The sequence below is a fragment of the Mastigoproctus giganteus genome, chromosome 9 (assembly GCF_048544385.1).
Source record: "Mastigoproctus giganteus isolate SK-2022 chromosome 9, ASM4854438v1, whole genome shotgun sequence".
NCBI lineage: Eukaryota > Metazoa > Arthropoda > Arachnida > Uropygi > Thelyphonidae > Mastigoproctus > Mastigoproctus giganteus.
This window is the reverse complement of record NC_143583.1, coordinates 93,921,877-93,943,419: the sequence shown is the minus strand read 5'-3', so window position 1 is coordinate 93,943,419 and position 21,543 is coordinate 93,921,877. Positions and strand designations below refer to the sequence as shown.

The following is a 21,543-nucleotide window of genomic DNA, read 5'->3' as shown; positions in this document are numbered from 1 at the left end:
GTTGGATCCCCCCATGCGCAAATGGAAAAGATATGTCGATGACACGTTTACCATTATTCGGAGGGGGAGAGAGGATGAGGTACTCAGTTTTCTCAATAGCTTCTCCACGTTCATTCAGTTTACCTCGGGGGGTGGAAGTGGATGGTACCCTCTCGTTCCTTGATGTATTGGTCTATAGAGAAGGCCTTAGGTTAAAAACCAGAGTCTATAGGAAGCCTATGTGCCAAGGCCAATACACTCATTATAGTTCGGCACAAACTAACCAACATAAGAACAGTGTCGCAGAAGCATTATTGGATAGGGTTGGGTCCCACTGCAGCACCCCCGGGGACAGAGAAGAGGAAATTAGACGAGTCACAGCAGACCTCAAGAAATGCGGCTACCCCCAGAAGGTCATGGACAGATACATTAGAGGTGTGGAGTATCATAGAGAGCCTTTCACACCACGGTCTACATTCCCTACTATCTGGGCCTTACTGAGCACTTAGCACGAGTATTATGGGATTGCCAGACCCACTGTGTGCAGCTTCCGGGATGGAGGCTGCACACAGTGGTGTCCCAGGTTAAGGACCCCATAACAAAAGATTGTAGTAGTGGGGTAGTGTATGAGATTAAGTGCCCGGATTGTGGGAAGTGTTATGTTGGTGAAACAAGGTGCCAGTTCAAGGACCATCTGGGGGAACACATGAATGCTATAAAGACCGCGGATTATGGGAAGTCTGCTGTGGCAGAACATTTTTAGGAGAAGCATCATCAGATCTCCCCAGATGAGGCTGTCATCGTCGACCGTGCTCATAGATTTTGGGACCGCAAATGACTTGAGAAGAGGAAATGGCTTACGAATTTGTTCATCCAAGAACAATACCATTAACAGAGACTGGGGAGTTCGTATGCATCCCCTCCTTGAGGCTGTAGTACTGGACAGGATGATCGATTCCACCTAGCACGCTCCCGAACCAGTTCTAGTACGCATGAGGGAAATACCGCCCATGCGCCTGTGGAACCACGTGAGCCATGAAACTGCTATTTAAGGATGTGTTACAATTAAAAATGTACTGTTGAGAAAGGAGGCGGATGCCTCTGAAAGCTTCGGTATCTGGTATTTTAAGCCTTTTAAAGTATTTTAACGTTTTATAATACTTTTATCGTTCTTATTTTATTTTATTTGTATTATTTTATTGTAAATAGTTTTAATTATAAATATCTATGTTATGTACATTTATTTTGCAGTATTAAATTATTATTTTAATACAACATGGTTGTTATATCAATTTAATTGCTTGAGAGATGTTTGCTTATTCAGATGTCCTTTTCATCAAGGCTGGACTCCTCGAAGATCTTGATGAGCTTGGCGTGTTGAACTTGATCAAAGGCCTTCTCAAAGTCAATAAAACAAAGATGGGCATCAATCTGTTGTTCTCTGCACCTTTGAATCATGACCTGGGCACAAAATAGTGTACCCAGTCCTCCCCTAAATCCAAACTGCATGTTGTCCATTGACTCCTCACAATTCCTGAAAATCTGATTTTGAATTATTTTTAGGAACATTTTGAGGACTTGGCTCATCAAGCTGATTAGTCTGAAGTCTCCAACAAGTCCTGGTGTTTACTTTTTTTGGGAAGAGTAATGAACGTTGATGTTAGCCAGTCCCGAGAGATGTTGCATGTGTCGTAAATTCTGTTAAATAATTCAACAAGAACATTGGTGTCCTTCTAGTCGAGCAATTTGATTATTTCAGTTGTGATTTCATCAGGTCCTTTGGCTTTTTCCTTCTTCATTGATTTAATCACCCTCTCCACCTTGGACCTTAGTATGGATGGCCCTACCACTGCATTGCTGTTGTCATCCATCTCATGTTCACTGTCAGCAATTTGTCAGGTCTTTTATGTATTTAGTCGACATATCGAGTTTTTCTGATCCTTCCATAATAATCTCACCTTTGTCACTTCGGATTAAAGTTGGTTGCTTCCTTCTATTAATTCCTGAAACCTTTTTAACTAATGAATGTCAAAAATGAATAAAATTAATAACAATTAAAAAGTGAATATCTGTGAATCAAGAAGTAACTCATCATTTGAAAACAAAGTTCACTTTTGTTATGCTACAAAATAGCATAACAAGAGTGTACATGAAACTTAAGAGACTGGAACAACTGTTGCTGGAAAAGTAAAGGTTATTTGTATTATTTGGAAAACAGGCGAATAGTAAAACATTCTATTTTTAAGAGCTTTGGAATACTGTTCTTCTATATTTCCTTGATTTAATGAACTATACAGAAGAGGAAGGCCTGTCCACTAAATCCTATTTTCCATTAAACTCAAAAAAATACAAATATATTCAGTAGAGTTTCTAGAATGTTATAAAAAAGTGTCGTATTATTAAATAAAAAAAAATAAAAAAACTCAAATTTTATACGACTATGTTTTAATGCACTTACCAGTTTTGTGGGGTAAAAGAGCTTAAAATTTTATTGTGTTGTATAGTGGCATGGAAACTGAACAAAATTTGTAGATTCTGAAAAGCTCTTGAGAACCCTCGCTGGAGGTTTAGATAACACCCTACTGATGTCTGATGTGCTCAACAGGCTGATAGAAGATTATGATGGGGAAATACTGGTTCTCTTGCACTTTACAATCTTGTAAAGGGCACAGAACATGTGAATTTGGTTTTGTTTGCAATTTCTTCATAACAGCATGAACTATAAACATGATTTATGTACAACAATTCAGTTGTGGGGCTTAGAGGGGAACAAGCATTCTGTGTGTTATCAGACACTCAGTCTAAAACACTGATGGATCCAATATCTTTCTATTTCAGAAGATTTAGGAGACGTCCGGTTGGCCTGCCTCCCTAAAATCCACTCATGCACACCTTCTCAATGGTAATCCCTGTTATGTCACTTAGGTGGCAATGAACGTGTAAAGTGGTTCTCTTCAAGACGCCTGGTCAGCGTGAAGAGGAAAAGACCAAATCTTCCAGGACATGACAGTAAGACGAAACAAATGGCCCTCAGTCCCCAGCGGCTTTCACCCCCCCCCTTATGGCAGCGAGAGGATCAGAGTGGAAGCAGAGGGTACTAAGAATGTCTGGGTACGACCAGGCTGTCATGCACGGAAACTGCACTTGGCCTGTTACAACATAAGATCGCTCATCGGTGAAAACAGGATATTAGAGCTGGAAAAGGAATTAGAAAATGTGAATTGGAATATCATCGGTTTGGCTGAAACAAGAAGAAGAAATGAATTACTTATAAGTTTATCAAGTGGAAATCTGCTGTACACCAATGGAAACAGTGAAAGGAGCAAAGGTGGAGTTGGGTTTCTGATCCATAAAGATATAAAAACCAACATTTTGGAATTCAAAAGTACATCGCCAAGTGTGTCAAGACTACTACTCAGGATTTCTAAGAGGTACAAGCTAAAGGTTATAATGATTTATGCACCAACATCAAGCCATGATGAAGAGGTTGAAGAAATGTACGCAGAAATTGAGAGTCTTCTAGACGATCAGATAACCCACTACACTATCATTATGGGGGCCATCAATGCTAAGGTTGGAAAGGGACAAAACAGTGCAGAAAGGGGAACTACAGGAAATTTTGGAATTGGTGAAAGAAATGAAAGAGGTGAAAGACTTGTGGAATTTGCAGAATCTCGAGGGTTGTCAGTAATAAACACTTTTTTAAAGAAAAGGGTGAACAGAAAGTGGATATGGAAAAGCCCAAATGGATTAACAACTAATGAAATCGACTTCATCCTCACTAACAGAAGGTATATCATGAATGACGTTACCATCCTGAACAAGGTAAATGCTGGAAGCGATCACAGAATGGTAAGATGCACACTTGATATAGACGTAAGAAAAGAAAGGAAAAAAGTGACTCGAGTAAATAATATGACGGTCTTTGAGATAACAGAAGAGGAGAAAAAGCAGTATGTACGAAACCCAAAGAAGAAAAAATTAGTCAAGAAACACTTGTCATGATGAACTGAAGACGACAAATGAAAAGCAAGAAAAACACTAACAAGGAGAAAATTGAGTATAATGAGTTATGCAAAGCCATTAGAAAGAGACTCAGAGAGAACATGAGAAGATTTAACACAAGAAAAGTAGAACAAGCAGTAAAGGAAAACAAAGGAATTAAATCAGCAGCCATGAGCAGTAATACAGAAAGACAAATGATACTGAAACTGAAGAATAGTGATGGTGTACTTATAAATAGCAGAGAAGGCATAATTCAAATAGCACAAGACAACTATAGAGAATTATACAAGGAGCGAGGGAATGATGCCAGCAGTGGGGAAGATGGATCGCAAATTAGTAAAACATACAACATATCCGATATTCTTCCTGATGAGGTAGAACGTGCGTTGAAGAAAATGAAGAATCAGGAAGCACCAGAGGAAGATGAAGTTACTGTAGAGTTGATAAAATTGGGAGGAAGAGACATAACACTGGCAAGACTCTTCACAAAATGCATTAGAAAAGGTGTGATGCCTAAGGAGTGGAATAATGCAATCATAGTTTTGCCACATAAGAAAGGAGATAAATCAGAAATTGGAAATTATAGATCAATTAGCTTGTTATCCCACATCTACAAGTTGTTCACAAAGTTCATTACTAACAGATTAGAAAGAATACTTGATGAGAATCAACCGAAAGTGCAAGCTGGCTTTAGGACAGGATTCTCAACTATGGATCACCTTCACGTAATGTCACAGTTAATGGAGAAAGCAAATGAATATAAAACAACACCATTATGCTTGGCATTTTTGGATTATGAAAAGGCATTTGACTCCATACAGCATAAGGCAATGTTTCGGGCACTGGAAAGACAAGGCACAGATACCATATATATTATGATTTTGAAGAAAATATATGAGAATGCTACCTCCTTTATTATTCTAGACAAAGACAGTAGTAAATTTAAAATTGAGAAAGGTTAGATTATATTATGATTTTATTGGTGCATTAGAATCTAAGGCTATTATGCTCCAGGATAAATTGAGAAAGGTGTTCGACAAGGAGACAAAATATCTTCGAAGTTGTGTACTGCTGCCCTTGAGGAAGCTTTCAGAAGATTAGACTGGTCGCAGAAAGGAGTCAATGTGAATGGAGAGTACTTAAACCATTTACGATTTGCAGATGACATTGTGGTCATTAGCCACAATCCCAAAGAATTAGAGGAAAATCTTAATCAGTTATGCAGAGTTAGTAAGGATTTTGGACTAAAGATGAATATGGCTAAAACAAAAGTGATGATGAAGAAGTATGCCACAGAAAGGGATATAATGATTGAAGGAGCAGTAATTGAAAAGGTGGAGTCATATACTTATCTGGGACAAGTCATTAGCTGTAATAATAATAAATGGCTGGAAGTCAAGAGATGAATAAATTTTGGATGGATAGCATTCAGGAAATATAGTCACATATTGAGGAGCAATATCCCAATTTGTCTGAAACGTAAAATAATGAACCAATGTATACTACCCACCATGACTTATGGAAGTGAAACTTGGGCACTCACCAAAAGAATGGAACAGAAGCTGAGAACTACACAGCAAAGAATGGAACAAATTATATTGGGAATCAGACTGTTAGATAAGAGGAGAAACACATGGATTAGGCAGCAAACTCAAGTAAAGGACACTCTTATCAAAACTAAAGAACTAAAATGGTCTTGGGCAGCACACATAGCTCGAAGACATGTGACAGATGGACTAAGAAAATAACAGAATGGTATCCAAGAGGAGCTAGAAGAAAACCTGGAAGACAACAACGGAGATGGACAGATTAAATTCATGAGTTTGTGGGTAGTAAATGGATAGCCACTGCACAAAACAGAAGGAACTGGAAAGTTGCTGGAGAGACCTTCATCCTGCAGTGGATTGAAAATGGCTGATGATGATGATTTCAGTTACTTCAATGGTCACAATGAAAATAAAAATGCCTCACACAGTATTTCAGTTTTTCTCTCTGATTATTTGATACTGTATTGATAAATGAAACCAAGGCCAAATTCATTATTAGTTTTTTTTTTTTTTTTTTTATGAGAACCCCAAACAATAGAGGTATCAGAACATATAGTACTTCTGTATAGTGCACAGGTTGAAGGTGGATAAGATGAAAGACAATACTTGTTGACATTAGATTTCAATTTCTGTAAATCGTAATTTTCAAGAAATACATATGAAAGGAGGTTGTTCCAGAAAACAGAAGTTCAAAGAATAAATGAAGAAGAAGAAAAGTTGGTTCTGTGAGTTTGAAGTTGGACAGCAAAAGGATGTTGACTGGTTGCGGCAAGTGTCTGAAGTGGTTTGGAAGAAATAGCAGGGATTACAGAAGCCAATTTAGAAGAACACTGCCCATGGAAGAAAAGGCATGCAGCAGAAACAGAACATCTATGTGACAGAGAGTGAAGAGACTTTGTTAGTGATGAGTCATTAATTAACCTATGGAATCTAGAAGCTTGAGAGAGAGAGAGAGAGAGAGAGAGGTTTTGTGGCCACCCCCCCACCAGATGAAAGAACAGTATTCCATGGTAGGGCAGATCTGAGATTTGTAGAGAGTGAACAGCTGTTTGGAAGAAAAGAAATGCTGAGAGAGAGAGAAAGAGAAAACCCAGTTTTTTAGATGCAGAGGAAGCAATATTTTGTAATGTGGTTATGCCAAGAGAGATTAGAAGTGAGGGCAATCCCTAATAGACATATATGGCCTTGCCTAGAAATCAGTTCATCGAATATAAACATAGGCACAAAAGATTCCTTTTTTTGCAAGGTATAAGATAGGACTGAGTTTTAGAAGGATCAAAATCAACTAGATTATCTTTGCCCACTGGAGAATTACCTGGAGATCAGCATTTAAGGAAGTGGTAGTGGATATTCAAGAAGTTTAAGCTGTTTGTACAGGGCAAGGTTTCTCAAACTGGAAGGTGGATGCAATGTGCTATCATCAGCAAAACTATGGATAGGATTTCCAATTGATGGAAGGAGGTCATCAATATACAAGAGGGAAAAAAATGGGAGAAAGAACTGAACCTTGGGAACACCAGCATTATTGGACAGAGAGCCATCTACCATCACCCACAGTCAGCAGTCAGAGAGAAAACTGAATACCCAATTACAAAAAACAGTTCACAAAACATAAGATGGAAGCTCATTTAGAAGACCTTTATGCCAAACACGATCAAAAGCATTTGAAATGTCAAGGGCAACTGCTTGAGTTTTACCAAACTTTTCCACTGAATTTATCCATAGACAGGTAACACAAGATAGAATATCACCGGTGGATAGACCCTGATGGATCCATACTAGTGATCATTGATCAGATGGAAGGTTTCTAGCTAGTTGAAGAGTTAGCAGTTAATACATTTCTCCATTACTTTAGAAAAACTAGAAGTAAGTGCAATGAGACAATAATTGCCTGGGAAGGATTTCACAGTTTTTAGGAACTTGCTGGATGTGAGCAAATTTCCAAACCGAAGAGAAAAACACCTTTGGAAGCCAGCTGAAGTTGTAAACATTAAAATCACTAAGGAAAATAACCTCACTGTTAGGAAAGTTTGACTGGAAAAAGTCAAGTTTCAAAGAGAGGAAGTCAAAGAGTTCCAAATGATTAGTGGAGTTGGGAGAACGATAGAGGCAATGTATGAATTTGACAGAATGTGGTAGAGAGATTTTAAGATGACATTCCAAATTACTAATTCTGTAACACGGAATATCAGAGAACGTGTGCACAAGTACCATCTTCAAAGCAAAAGGAATCATGCAGAGAACAATTTGGACTACACAGGGATAAGCAATCATTGAATCAACTGATAAATTTGTTAGGAAAAAGTACATAGGGTTAGGCAAACTGTATGTGGAAATGGACACCAATGAGATTGGAACTGAGACCATGTATAATGAATAATGTAAAATGAATGAGGAAGTGTTTGGGAAGTTTAGATATTTTCACAGATACATTTGTTTTATTAGTTTGACAAAATCATGATGTATTCAGTAGTAAGGAAAGTTGGGGATGACATATTGTATGAAGTAATGAAATTTTTGGATAAGGCATACACATGGCAAGAATATACCCAGTTCCCGTTCCTTGACATAACATGACCTCGACAATGGCCCCAACATACCCACTACTTGGACTCCCTCCAGTCACCATCTGGCAGAGTAGGGGCAGTGAAATTATACACTAGCTGAGTCAGAAGCCTCCTAGAGAGTTACCAATAGGTTCAGTCCAGTGGACTATCTAGCAGCTGGCCTGTACACACTGTTTTAGAGCTGTACTCTCAAAATGTAAGGAAGATTGGATCTCACCATTATGTCCATCATAACTTCAAAAGACATCAATCGTACTGCATGATGGAAGAGACGGAAGGGTTCCGAGAGCTTTGCTCTGGAGACTAAACATGGGTTCCGCCATTTCAAGCAAAGTGGTGGTATTGCACCAGTTGATGAGTCATCTACCACCTAGTATTGCCCGGTAACAAAGAGGGGGTAGCATTTCTCCGTGTGGTGTTGGCACCACACTTCGATCCCTGCTTACGTTGATTCACGCCTGGGTGATCACCTCTAGTATACTAAGTGCCGTATTTCAGGTATTGCACATGGGAGTTCACATCTTCACGATGGTGGGACTGTTAGTCCCACCATCATGAAGGTGCAAGCAGAGGATTTGGCTGTCACAGACCAACCAGACTTTGCCGAAGTCAGGTTCACCTGATTTGAGTGTCGCCTGAATATCAGTTCCATCGGTGTTTTAGACTCCCAGGTAACGAGCCCAGCTTGACATACCTGAGAGAATGTCTGTGACAGCCTCAAGGACCATAGTTGTGAGTATATCTTTTATTACTAATTAAAATATTTTAACTGACAGCAAAAACGACCACACTCAGATAGTTACATCACTGGCCTCCATTCAGATGAAAAGCCTTGGATACCATCTGTTATTCCCACAGTCCATTATATTGAAGGTTTATTGCAGAATTACGTTGCTAAACCTACTTTTGTCTGAATGCCACCTGCTTAGTAATACAGTAAGTTATATTATAAAAAGAACATTGCTAAAAATAATAAATAGCCAAAAAAGTTATTTACTAGTATTATTCAGTGTGTGTGTATGTGTGTGTGTGTGTGTGTGTGTGTGTGTGTGTGTGTGTGTGTGTGTGTGTGTGTGTGTGTGTTTACAATACAATACAGACACAGCATGGGTTTGTTAAGGGAAAGTCTTGTCTGACAAATTTGATAGGATATTATGATGTGGTTACAAAGGAACTGGATGCAAAAAATAATTTTGATATCATATATTTGGATTTCAGGAAAGCTTTTGACACTGTTGCGCATGGAAGACTATTGTACAAATCGGATCAGAATGGTATTAAGGGTAAGTTGCTACAATGGATAAAAGGATGGTTAAGTGGGAGAAGGCAGAGGGTGGTAATCAATGGGTGCTGCTCTTCTTGGACTAATGTTATTAGTGGAGTCCCACAGGGTTCGGTGTTAGGTCCACTGTTGTTTTGTATATTTATCAATGATATTGATGAAGGTATATCAGGCTTAATGTCGAAGTTTGCAGATGATACAAAGGTTGGCAGGGTTGTTAATGACAGTAATGGCAGTGTGCTACTGCAACAGGATCTAGATAATTTGGGCAGATGGGCTAAGAAGTGGCAACTGAAGTTTAACCTTGACAAATGCAAAGTACTGCATATGGGTAGAAGTAACCCCAGAGAAACGTACCAACTGTGTGGTACTACACTTAAGGTGGTAGAAAATGAAAAAGACCTGGGAGTAATTGTGCAGTCAGATATGAAGTTCTCTGAGCAATGTAGACAGGCTGCCAGGGCAGGTCATGGGGTTTTGTCAATGATATATAGGAATTTTGCTAGCAGGGAAAAGGAGGTGATTATCCCTCTGTATAAGGCAATGGTCAGGCCACGCCTTGAGTACTGCGTACAGGTCTGGAGGCCTCATTTTAGGAAGGATGTAGATTTACTTGAGCGTGTACAGAGAAGGGCAACAAGATTGGTGAGGGGAATGAAGGGATCCTCTTACCAAGAGAGGCTTAAGTTCTGCAAATTGCAGTGGCTGGAGACTAGGCACCTGTGCGGTGATCTGATTGAGGTATATAAGGCCTTGAATGGGTTGAGCACGCTGAATTCTGATGGGATCCTTCCACTTATTCAGATTACGAACCTAAGGGGGCATAAATTCAAATTAAGAAAAGACAGATGTAGAATAGATGTGCGGAAATTTGCCTTTAGCCAGCGGGTGGTTAATTGCTGGAACAAACTTCCATCTGTCGCTGTGGAAGTTGATAGGTTGAATAAATTTAAGGAGGAACTGGACAGGCATTTGGAGGGAATGGTGTGATTTTTTTTTTTTTTTTTTTTGGCTGATGCTGCATAAGCTCATACATTTGCTTTCTTGCATCACATGCCACTACTACTACTACTACAATAATAAATGCAATCTTGTTTAAAGTAACAAATGAAATAAAATCTTTTACCTTCTAAATATTCTAATCTTTCAACAGTTATTTCATCACGATCATCTATGTTTCCCCATAGTTGTTCAATATCCTCATCTTCTGTTTCAGACTCCTTCTGGCTCATCACTAATAATGATCAAATGAAAATAATCAAAAAAGTATCTGCCAAGATTTTAAAAAAAAATTAATATAAATGCCCAGACAAGATATTATTACTACAATTATATTATATTTTTAGTAAAACACTAAGAAATAATGTATTGTCTTAAAAACTGTGAATATTACTCAAACTTACAGAAATATTTAAAACAAGACAATGTAAAATATAAGCCACTAATCTCAGTTTGAATTTCACAAAAATGATTATAAATAAGCAGGGTCACAGAGATAGAGAAGCCAAATTCATTAATTTGAAAATTAATATTCCAATTTTAACATTTAGTGAAGAACAAAGTGGATTTATGTCGGGTCGCTCATGTGTAGGCAATTTGTTTATTCTGCAGCAACTAGTGGAGAAAAGAAGAGCAAGGAATAAAGATACCTACTTGGCCTTCATCGATCTAGAAAAAGCTTATGATTCTGCTCCAAGAAAGCCCCAATTATGGAAAGCCCTACAACAGATGTCAGTTGATCCAGACTGTGAACTGATTAGGGAATTATACAATAACAACGTGGCATTTATTAAAGTTGGAAAGTCTCTATCTAAACCAATCTATCCAACAAAAGGGCTGAGGAAAGGCTATAGCTTATCACCTTTATTGTTTAATGTTTTCTTGGAATGGGCCTTGGAAGAATGGAAAAAAAAAAGCTGTTGTGGAATGGGAGTATTAATTAATGACAGATATTTATGGAATCTCAATTTTGCCGATGATCATGTCATCATAGCACAAGAAGCACGTGTTAAGAAAACTACATCTTACATATAACCAATGGGGGCCTCAATATCAATTTCACAAAAACAGAATTTCTAAGCACGACAGAGCATCTGCTGTGCTTAGAAAATTGAAAGTCACACAATTTATACCTCTAAAAACTGTTGACTTCTTCAAGTATCTTGGCTGTATTATAACTAAGGAAGGACTGGGGAAAGAGGAAGTTAGCACACAAATTTGCCAAAGTAAGAAGATTCTTTATGCCCTCAATACTATCAGGTGGGACAACAATATCTCCCTTAGAACAAAAAAACATATCGGACAGTCGTTAGTGGAATCGGTACTTTGCTGCGGATGTGAGGTGTGGGCACTGAAATAGGGGTGACAAAAAGAAGCTTAGGGCCCTAGAGATGAACTACCCTCATCGAAGTGCTAGTTTCCAAGCCTGAGAGGGTTACGAACAAGGAAATTTGCATGCAGATGAAGGCATTATAGAGCAAACTGAAAATAGAAAGCTGAGATGGTTTGGATATCTGATATGCATGAATGAAGAGAGATGGCCTAAAATTTTATGAGTAGATACCACAAGGGAAGAGAAGATGAGGATACTCTAGAAAATCATGGAAGGAGGGGTGCAATATCAGCTATAAGAGAGAGGAACTTGAGTTGGAAGATGCCTAAGTCCAGCGACTTTGGAAAATGGGAACGACAAGGCAATGATCTGTTGTATAAAGTCAAACATAGATAGATTATAACAATTATAGTCACATTTTACTTTGTTAAAACGTTTTTACATTTTCTTTATTATAATGTTATTTTGAATTTTTTTTCTTTATAAACAGCCAAAATTATTTTTCAAAAGAAATCCCCATTTCATCATATTTCACAATTGACAATATGTGTTATTTAAGCCGTAATATAACACAAAAATAAAATTTTCTGTTTATACTCTGGAATAACCACATGGTCAGGAGTTCCCAAGATAAAGAATAAACGGAAAAGCACCATATGCTGTGGCTTGAACCACTGTCATTATAGCACATGAAGCATTCTCGTGCTAACTTGGCTATGGCAGCCTATATGATGCACTTTTATTTGATAAAAACACATTTAAAATTTTATTTCATATACTGATGAATATAAATTGCAACAACAAGATATAAAATAAAATAAGACTGGAAATTTAGCAACATAAATGTATTTGTTGTGGATCCACAGAACATAGTCTATGATAGGAAGTTGTCTGGAGTTTCTATATGGGGAGGAGGGGAGTAATACAAGAATCCGGGGTTATATAAACACACATCTATATGCATAAATGCCCAATATATGCATAAAAAAAATAAAAATTATAAAAAAAAATGTTTTTAATGCAATTTTCATCTTTATATAACTTGCATTTCACCCTGGTAATCCCTTATTACTTCAAAAGAAAATATATTCAATATATCTATACTAAAAACAAATTCTCATGATTTAATTAATTTTAATTATTTTGTTTCAAGTCCAGAATGTTTTTTGTACTGATAATGAATGAATAAATGGATAAAGTTTATACAGATTTTGCGTTCTGCCAATACAATACATAGTGTTCTGTTAATTTCTTACCGATTCCAAATTATCCTGTTACTCAAAAATGATTGAAAAACTGTATTAAGATGTTACATGTTTTTTATATGGAATTTCAGAAAATTCTCTTCTTATTGAACCATGGTTCAATAAGAAGAGAATTTTCTTCTTCTTTAATTAAACAACTTTTTTATAAGCCTGTTTTCAAATGGTGAGTAATTAAGATGATATACCCATTTTAACCAGCACACTTTGTTCAAATTTCCCCATTTGCAACTCATTATAGAAATTTTTTCCTGATCCAATTACACACTGCTCTTACCCTCCCTTATTAGATTTCAGTACAGCTTTTCAGTGTTTCACGTGAATAACTGTATTATAAACTGTATCAATGTGGCTTTAGGAGCAAGTTACTACTATGGACAATGAAATGTTTAATGGTAGGAGAAAATAGTTATAAATGGCCACTTTTCTTTGCTGCCAAGCAGCTTACTGTTTCTGATATTTATTAACAATATTAAAAAACTTGAAATAGGCAGGTGCACTGGTGTCTCATAATTCATTGTACTGAACTAACTTTTCACTCTCCTGAATCCATAAATTCTTATACTGCTACAGCAGCTAAAATAGCAATTTCTATACATATGTATAAGAATATAAAATAAATGAGTAGTAGAGAAAATAAAAAAAAGGAAAAAGAGAGATAGTGAAGCAAACATCAGTGGCTGCAAAGCACTGCCTGTCACATGTTGTGGAAGCAGAATATAAAGTAAAAATATGCTAGCTGTATTATGGAAAGCCAAGTAAGTGAGAATAAAAAATAAACTAGTACATAGCTAAGGTTAAAAAGCAAAAAGCCAGTTCTAGCATGTAATATACTGATAAGATAAAATAATTATTAAAAATAAAAACATTTTTCTGCAGGCCTGCACAAACATTTCTGGAATGCAACTTCAAACAAGCTGCAGCAATCTTTTACTTTTATTGACTTGCCTGACATAGTGTTCTCCTAGTTACCTGGCTATTATAATTATTTTTTCTCAGAGCTCTTCTTATAGTTTCTGGATTACTGATTTTCTCCCAATGAATGTCACACTGAGTAGCAAGTTTATATTAGCATTAGTAGTGGCACATCATGCAAGAAAGCAAGCTTATACAGCATCAGCAAAAAAAAAAAAAAAAAAAGACATTTCCCATTTCACTTATCCATTACTTCCAAAAGTTTATCTAGTTCTTCCTCAAATTTATTTAAGCTATCAACTTCAACAACAACAGACAGAAGTTTGTTCAAGCAATCAACCACTTGCTAGCTAAAGGCAAATTTCCACACATCTATTCTGCAACCATCCTTCCTCAAATTTGAATTTATGCCCCCTCAAGTGCGTAATCAGAGCAACAGGAAGAATCCTACCAGCATTGAGCTTGCTCAAATAAAAACCTCAATCTCAAAGACCCTTAAACACCTCAATCAGATCACTTTGCAGGTGCCTAGTCTAAAGATGCTGCAATTTACCCCAGGGGCTCACATCTGGTGAGTATGGGGTTGGCAAACCCAGGGTCCTGAGCTGGATATCATCATTCATCTCTTTCTTGGTGATTCCTTTCTACTTCTCTCTCTCTCTCTCTCAGGGTAATGCAGGAATTTTTTTTTTGGCTGGTGCAGCATAAACTTCGGGCTTCCTTGCACCATATGGCTAATAATAATAATAAATAATAATTTGCAGAACTGAAGCATTTCTTGGTAAGAGCATCTCCCTTTGTGCCCCTCACCAATTCCATTACCCTTCTCTATATTCATTCCAGCAGTTCTACATCCTTCCTAAAATGAGGCCTCCAGACCTGTATGCAATACTCAAGATGTGTGTGTCCTCACCATAGCCTTATACAATGGAATAATAACCTCCTTATCCTTGCTAGCAAAATTCCTGTATATCAAAGACAAAAACCCCCATGAGCTGTCCTGGCAGCCTCTCTGCACTGTTCACAGAAATTCATATTTGACTGCACAATTATCCCCAGTATTTTTCATTTTCCAATATTGTGAGTATTGTAGCACACAGTCAGTACTTTACTCTAGGATTACTGCCACCCATATGCAGTACTTCGCATTTTTCAATGTAATCTACCTTCACCTTCCTAACCTCCTTTGTAACTTTATTACAGACTGGTTTATACCTACCATAGGCTTCTGTATCACCTAATAATTTATATGCATGCATCTCATGCATTTTTCTTCTCTACCACGAGTCTCATTAGTTCATCTGACATCCATTTAGGCCTTGAACAGTATTTCTTAGTTGGTATGAAAAGCCTACTAGCTTCCAAGGTTAATTCCTTGAATGCTTCCCATTTAGAATTTTCTGTGGGTAACATCATCAGTTGGTCCCACTGTACAGAATTTAAAAACTGTCTGAGACCACCGTAATCAACTTTACGAAAGCAAAATATCTTTATATCTTTAAGTAAATCCCACATCATTGCACTGTGATCACTGCCACCTGGTAGTTCCTTTATTTGAAGATTCTTAATGCATGAATAATCACTGCTGATAATCAGATCAAGGGTATTGCTTCCTCTGATTGCCTCTCGAATATGCTGTTGTAGAAAACAGTCATCCAATAAATCCATAAAAGTTTTGCTAGTATGCAAATGACCAACCCACAAGTTTCAGTCAATATCTGGGAAGTTAAAATCCCTCATTATAAGACATTCTGATTTACTGGCCCACTGTATTTCTCCATACAGTTGTTCGTTGTACTCATCTAGATACACTTATTTTTAGATTTTCACACTTTTCATAGCAACTGTCAATCATCACACACATTAACAAAAAAATTTGGTCTCATTTACAGTTTATCAGCCAAGTGGTCAACTGGAAAGCATGTTCTAGAATACGTGTTTGTGTGGACTGTGGTTCAAGCTCACACAACTGCTAAATATGGTTAATGATTGCATTCATTGCCAAAATAATTAAATAATGTGAAATTATTAGTTCTCTTAAAAGTCAATTATATCTCCATTTTTTTATATTGTTTCTTTATATTGTTTATCTTGAAAATATAAGCCTTTCTTGTCAACCATTATGCCTATTTCTGGACAAGCTATCCTTGTTTATTGCTTTGCTTGTGCATACCTCACACCACTTGCCTAGTCAGAACACAGGTTGAGGTAAGAAAAACATGTGTTCTTTCATGTGACATTTCCTGGCTGCATAAGAAAAAAACACGTTTTTCTTACCTCAACCTGTGTTCATTCATGTGACATTTCCTGGCTGCAGAAACGTAATAACATTGGACAATTAACTACTTTAACTGACACACGTATCTGGTGAGTATGGGCTTGGCACACCCAGGGTCCTGAGCTGGATATCATCATTCTTCTCTTTCTTGGTTATTCTCTCTCTCTCTCTCTCTCTCTCTCAGGGTAACTTGGAAATTTTTTTTTTGGCTGGTGCAACATAAGCCACATATGGTGCAAGGCTTAGTTGCACCATATGGCTAATAATAATAATTAATGGTTTCTTTACTCCCCCTTTTTAATCTCAATCGTATAATAAGTACTTGCCAATTAAACGACCTTTTAAGCATCCAATTTGAGAGTATGTCTGGTGCGCAAATAACAAGGTTCACTGAAATTTTGTATTTTATTTAACAGTGTTTAGATTTCATTTTGAAATGTTTTTACATGTTCTTTTTTTATTAATTTGTATTAGTATCAGCAAATGCTGCAAGAAAGTTCTGCTGCAAAAAATTCTGCACATTTTCCTGCAACCATCCTTCCTCAATTTGAATTTATGCCCCTCATGTGGGTAGTCTGAACAGAAGGAAGAATCCATTAGCATTAAGCTTGCTCAATCCATTTAAAGCCATGAGCACCTCAATCCAATCGCTTCGCAGGTGCCTAGTCTACAGACCAGTGGTTTTCAACCAGGGTCCCGCAACAACATTCCAGGGGTGCCACTTAATTTGGGTTTAAGTTAAACTTTTTTTTTTAAAAAAATTTATATATTTATTTCATTATAAAAAGGTGTATGGTATCTTTTTAATTTTGTGGTGATCTATAATTGATGTTTATTTAGTACCTCTATATAAATATAAAGAATAAAATTATTATATATATATATATATATATATATATATATATATAATTTGTATTATGAATTGTAATTTTGTTTATTGGTATGTACAAGTTAGTGAAAATGCAGCATATTAGTACGCAGAAAACTCTGAATTAGCAAAACGGCATTTTAGTTAAATCTCATATTGTAAATACCTTCACAATGAGTTGCCATGATATTGCACTACTTCAAATAAGTAACGCTTCACCAAAGGAGAAGACTATTGTTACTTATTCTCAGCAGATACCACCACCACCCAGACGGCACTGTTTTAAATATGGTATGGGATAAAGATCTGTTATCCTCACACTATCCCTATTAGACTTAGGAAAGCAAAAAAGATGTAGGAAGGTAATAGTAGGAGAGGAAGAAATGCCATTGAAGGAAGAAAGGGACAGTTACTCCTTCAACTCACACCATTCAAAAACCCATAAATTCCTCGAATAGGCAATGCTTCCCCAGTAGAGAAGATCGTTGTTACCTATTCTCAGAAACTCCGTGGCCATCAGCCCCCCCCCCATACGGCAATGTTTTGGAGCTTATTGGCTCCTTATCGGTGGGTGGGCAGGTACCCTGGTGATGCAATGATGACAAACCAGTTATGAAGTATAACTCCACATTATGGGAGATGCCTGATGGTGTATAAAGTGAATTTAGACTGACAACATCATGGCAACTCTTTGTGAAGGTATTCACAATATGAGATTTAACTAAAATGATGCTGTTTTTGATAATTTAGTTTGCTGTGTACTAATATGCCGCATTTGCACTAACTTTGTGTGTGTGTGTGTGTGTGTGTGTATATATATATATATATAAGAGCCCACTGTGATTCTGTCTCGCATTCAACCTAACCTATTCCCACAGTCCATTATATTGAGGGTTTAAATTTTTTTTAACTACTTCATTATGCAAATATATATATATATACACAGGGTGTCTCAAAAATACATGGCATAACTTCAGGAATGAGTTCCTCATATATAGACAATAAAAATATTTTATATCAATATAGTTCAGGAAATGCTTGGTTTCCGAGTTTTGAAGGCCTGTCTATGACACTTAACTGTCCACATCACCTTATAGTAATTGATCAAAATGTCCACCTTCTGCCTGAATACAGGCCTCACGATGTCTCATGGACTCGCGAAGACGATGCCAAATTCCTGGCATGTTTCGTATTGTCTCACACGAGGTGTAAAGGTCCCACGTTCACAAAGGCGGCGATGGATACCTTCAAACGTTTTCCTGTCTGGAAATCTTCATTCTGGGAACCTTTCGTGGTACAAACGACGAGTCCCCAGGGCATTGCCATCCGCCAAACCGTACATAAAGTGCATATCCGCTTGCTCTTGATTTGAGTACATGGTCGGAATGGAAAACCACCATATTCTGTCAGTACCTTGTGATGCCTTCTGAGCATGATGCTAATAACCGAATATGTCCAGAATACTTGAAAGCGGTTGATACCCTAAAGAGACGTACAGAACAGGATTAGTGGTGTCATGCGGGGGGTTTCTCCTCTTCCAGTGATTGAAAAAGACTTCTCCCAGCAGTGACTGGGGTCGTCAGTCACAGTGGCGTCAGTGTTGGGGTCTGCAGGAACCGGGCAGGTGTGTGTTTGCATTGATTGTGAGATAATCTTGTAAGATCAATTTGTATTGAATGAAATTTGTATTATTATTTAGTCTGAGAGGTGTCAGACAATGTTTGCTAGATAGGGCAACCTACCTCCTCGCGGTGGGGACGGAAACTCGTGAGGGGGGCGGAGACGCCGTCCCCCCGCGAGGCTAAAGGTTGTGCTCTCTTTAATTTGTTATCATAAGTCAAGTTAGACTTTGTAATTGTTGTTTTTGTTAAGGTTAATTGACCTAAGAATTGTAACAAATAAACAGTTATGAAATATTGGTAGATGGGCTTCGGCCCAGGTGACCAGTTAGGAAAAGCTTGAAATATGATGATGATGAGTACCTTGTGATGAAGGAAATCACCTGCGAGAGATAATACATTCCGGTTAATAACTCATGAACCAAACATTTCCGGAGCTATGTTGATATAAAATATTTTTATTGCCTACATATGAGGAACTCATTCCTGAAGTTATGCCGTGTATTTTTGAGACAACCTGTATATACCCAGCGAGAGAATCGGATCTAACAGGCAGAAAATTGAGTAGGGGTGCCACAAAATAAAATAAATTACTTAGGGGTGCCGTTAGTAAAAAAAGGTCGAAAACCACTGCTACAGACGCTGCAATTTGCTGAACTGAATATTAATTAGATATTAAATAAAATATTATTAATATAAAAATTAAAGAATGCAAGATATCTTACTTGCTTGCAGTAAGTAGTCCATTACTGGATAGATTAAAATACACGAGTTAATAACTTTTAATCAAGATTTAATAACGTCATGTATTTGATTTAATATCAGACCGCAAAATAATAAAAAAAAAAACACTGAAGACTTTGACATGAACATGTGAACACATAATCTGAGTACAGATATCCGCGCTAAATAACTCACGTGAGATCTATTATCAGTTACCTTCATGGCAGTTAAAACACCTACTGTTTTCATCGCCTAGTAAGCATCACACAAAGATCAAATCAGAGATAATACACATGTCGAAAGGGTAAATATATCGCATGACGGAAAACACTTGAAACACGTGGCAGTTGTTTAAATCTACTCACGTGGCTCTGCGACATCAACATCTTTACATAAATAACTACATTGCATACAAACTACTGTATATCTATAACAGAGCCACGCTGCGTCAATGGCATGTTTGGATATGCTGTCCCAAAATTATTAAGATAAATATTAAAACGCAATTTTATATTTAAAACTAAATCGGTTCTTAACCAACTTTTCTTACTACTGAACAAGAGCATTAGTTATTATTACATTAATATTTCTTAAACAAAATTAACATTTTTTCCAGTCGAATTAGTCCTATCTAAATCTGTGTTCCTCCGGTCTACACTTCGTTTCGCTGACTGCTATGCACAGTATCATATTTGACAGATAGTTAATTCAGTTAGTTACGAATATGTTCATTATTCAGTTCTCATTTTCCACAACTCTGTTTCTATTTAAGTAACACCATCAAAGTGTTACTCTCAACACTACCAGACTTATCCCCATCAGGAGAGGAATCTTTCAGGTAGATGTCCTGAGCTATGATTCTATCTCGCGTTCAACTTAACCTATTCCCACAGTCCATTATATTGAGGGTTTATTGTACTATATAATAATTCCTCAGCAATGTCAGTAGGTATTTCAGAATTACATTGCTAAACCTACCTTTGTCTGCATGCCACCTGCTTAGTAATACAGCAAGTTAAATTATAAAACGAACATTGCTAAAAATAATAAATAGCCAAAACGTTATTTACTAGTATTATTCAGTGTGTGTGTGTGTATATATATATGTTTGCAATACAATAATAAATGCCATCTCATTTAAAGTAACAAATGAAATAAAATCTTTTACCTTCTATATATTCTAATCATTCAATAGTTATTTCATCCGATCATCTATGTTTCCCCAAAGTTGTTCAATATCCTCATCTTCTGTTTCAGACTCCTGGCTCATCACTAATAATAATCAAATGAAAATAATCAAAAAAGTATCTGCCAAGATTTAAAAAAAAAATAATATAAATGCCCAGACAAGATATTATTTCTACAATTATATTATATTTTTAGTAATAACACCTAACCTAAACATATCCAACATGCTCAAAAACAGTAAACACGGACACAACCTTAAAAAAAGAAGGAAAAACCTGAACATCCTCTCCCACCTTATATACATGGATGACATCAAGCTCTACGCAGTAACTCCAGCAAATACTCCGGGTACCACCGAAAAATTCAGCAATGATATCAGAATGGAATTTGGACTAGACAATTGCAAGATCCACGGATTGCTTCAAGGGAAATTGGTCGGCCGAAACTACCAACTGCAGACTGGTGAAGAAATCGAAGTCATGGCTGGGGGAACGACCTACAAATACCTGGGGATGATGCAGTCTCAGCAGTTAGAGCACAAGTAAATCAAGGCCTGCCTGACCAAAAAATAGGTTAGACAGGCCTTCCCTCTGGTCAACTTTGCTCAAAGCAAAGGTCAACGGAGGGAACACAGTATAAACATCTATTCAGTCCCAGTGCTAACATACTCCTTCGGGATCCTAGATTGGAATAACACCGAGCTGCAGAATATCATGAGAAAGACAAGGACAATGATGACTAAGACGCCAACACCAACCGAAGTCAGCCGTGGAGGGACTAATAGTTCGGAAAGAGAGAGGAAGGGGCCTGATAGACCTCATCAAGCAACAGAAAACAGTGATAGCTAACCAGAAGGATTGCTTCCAGAAACACAGCAGCACTCTACCAGGCCATAAGGAAGATAGAGAAGCGGTATACCCCACTAAACCAAAGCAAGGAGTGCCTCCCAACCAGGAGGCCCAAACGAAGCTAGAAAGA

General features: G+C 37.3%; 1 protein-coding gene across 2 annotated transcripts in view; it reads right to left on the bottom strand.

Moving 5' to 3' along the window:
- LOC150080553 (exonuclease V-like) overlaps positions 1–19,670 on the bottom strand; it is a 36,416-nt gene extending 16,746 nt beyond the window's left edge. The window contains exons 1-2 of one of the 2 annotated variants that reach the window (XM_090381413.1): positions 19,594–19,670; positions 10,507–10,614 (exon numbers count right to left, since the gene is read on the bottom strand). In XM_090381413.1, coding sequence (XP_090237539.1) covers positions 10,507–10,612 — 106 coding nt within the window. In that variant the 5' untranslated portion in view covers positions 10,613–10,614; positions 19,594–19,670. Of the gene's footprint in view, positions 1–10,506; positions 10,615–19,379; positions 19,531–19,593 lie in introns of those variants that run through there. The other variant, XM_090381412.1, reaches the window with a different exon arrangement.
- Positions 19,671–21,543: the final 1,873 nt, after the last annotated feature.